The sequence below is a fragment of the Charadrius vociferus genome, unplaced genomic scaffold, assembly GCF_000708025.1.
Source record: "Charadrius vociferus isolate BGI_N301 unplaced genomic scaffold, ASM70802v2 scaffold14, whole genome shotgun sequence".
Lineage (NCBI taxonomy): Eukaryota > Metazoa > Chordata > Aves > Charadriiformes > Charadriidae > Charadrius > Charadrius vociferus.
The window spans coordinates 10,791,403-10,792,132 of record NW_009648876.1 but is presented as its reverse complement, the minus strand read 5'-3'; the positions used below and the strand labels follow the sequence as shown (position 1 = coordinate 10,792,132).

At 48.9% G+C, this 730-nt stretch overlaps 1 protein-coding gene across 2 annotated transcripts in view; it reads right to left on the bottom strand.

Moving 5' to 3' along the window:
- The window catches only part of GSTZ1 (glutathione S-transferase zeta 1), a 6,685-nt gene extending 6,565 nt beyond the window's left edge, over positions 1-120 (bottom strand). For both annotated transcript variants that reach the window (XM_009886988.1, XM_009886989.1), the window contains exon 1: positions 96-120. In XM_009886988.1, the coding sequence (XP_009885290.1) occupies positions 96-110 (15 nt within the window). In that variant the 5' untranslated portion in view covers positions 111-120. The remainder of the gene's footprint in view (positions 1-95) is intronic.
- Between the last annotated feature and the right edge of the window lie 610 nt (positions 121-730).

Genomic DNA, 730 nt, shown 5'->3' with positions numbered 1-730 from the left:
CAGGTGAATGCCGAGAGGGCAGACAGCTCATCTCTACCTGAACTCCAGCACTGAGGCAGCTTTCACGGACCCTTCCACCCTGTCCAAGTTCTCACCTTTTCAGATGCCATGGTCAGTGTGTGCAATCTACTGCAGGAAATAAAAACAACCTCTTCGCTTTCCCTTTTAACTCAGATGGGATGGGGGAAGGCTACTCTCCTAAAGCCAATAAGAAAAGGACTATGCCCCCAAATCTGTGCCCGGGGCATGAAAATCAGCCAGTCAGATTCAATCCTGAGCAACTGCAGTCATGTGTTGTGCTGCAGCCCCAGCCCTGATGTCAGAACCATTAACCACCTTTGAGGTTGGAAGCGCATTTAGGAACCATCCTTATTTCCCTAGATTTTTTTTGTCCGGAAATAAATAAGATACCTAGAGAGCCTGTCAGGCTCTCAGCACTTGCCGATGCAGAAAGATAGCCCTGGGGAACAAAACAAGGAAACTGAAGCTGTGTGCAGAACTTCTGTTTCACTGGGGAAAGAGGGCCAGTTCCCCGAACAGGGGCTGCCTTTGCGAGGAGGTCCTCCGGGTACCCCATAGCCCTCCTCCAATCAGTACCAGCCAGTGCAGAGGGTTTTCTGTGTTTCTATGTGGCTACTCTGCTCCCAGGCAAAAAATGAAACTCGCTTTTTCGTATGTTATGGTCTTTTCTTACCACACAGGAAATTGGTACTCATGCATGTCTGTAAAT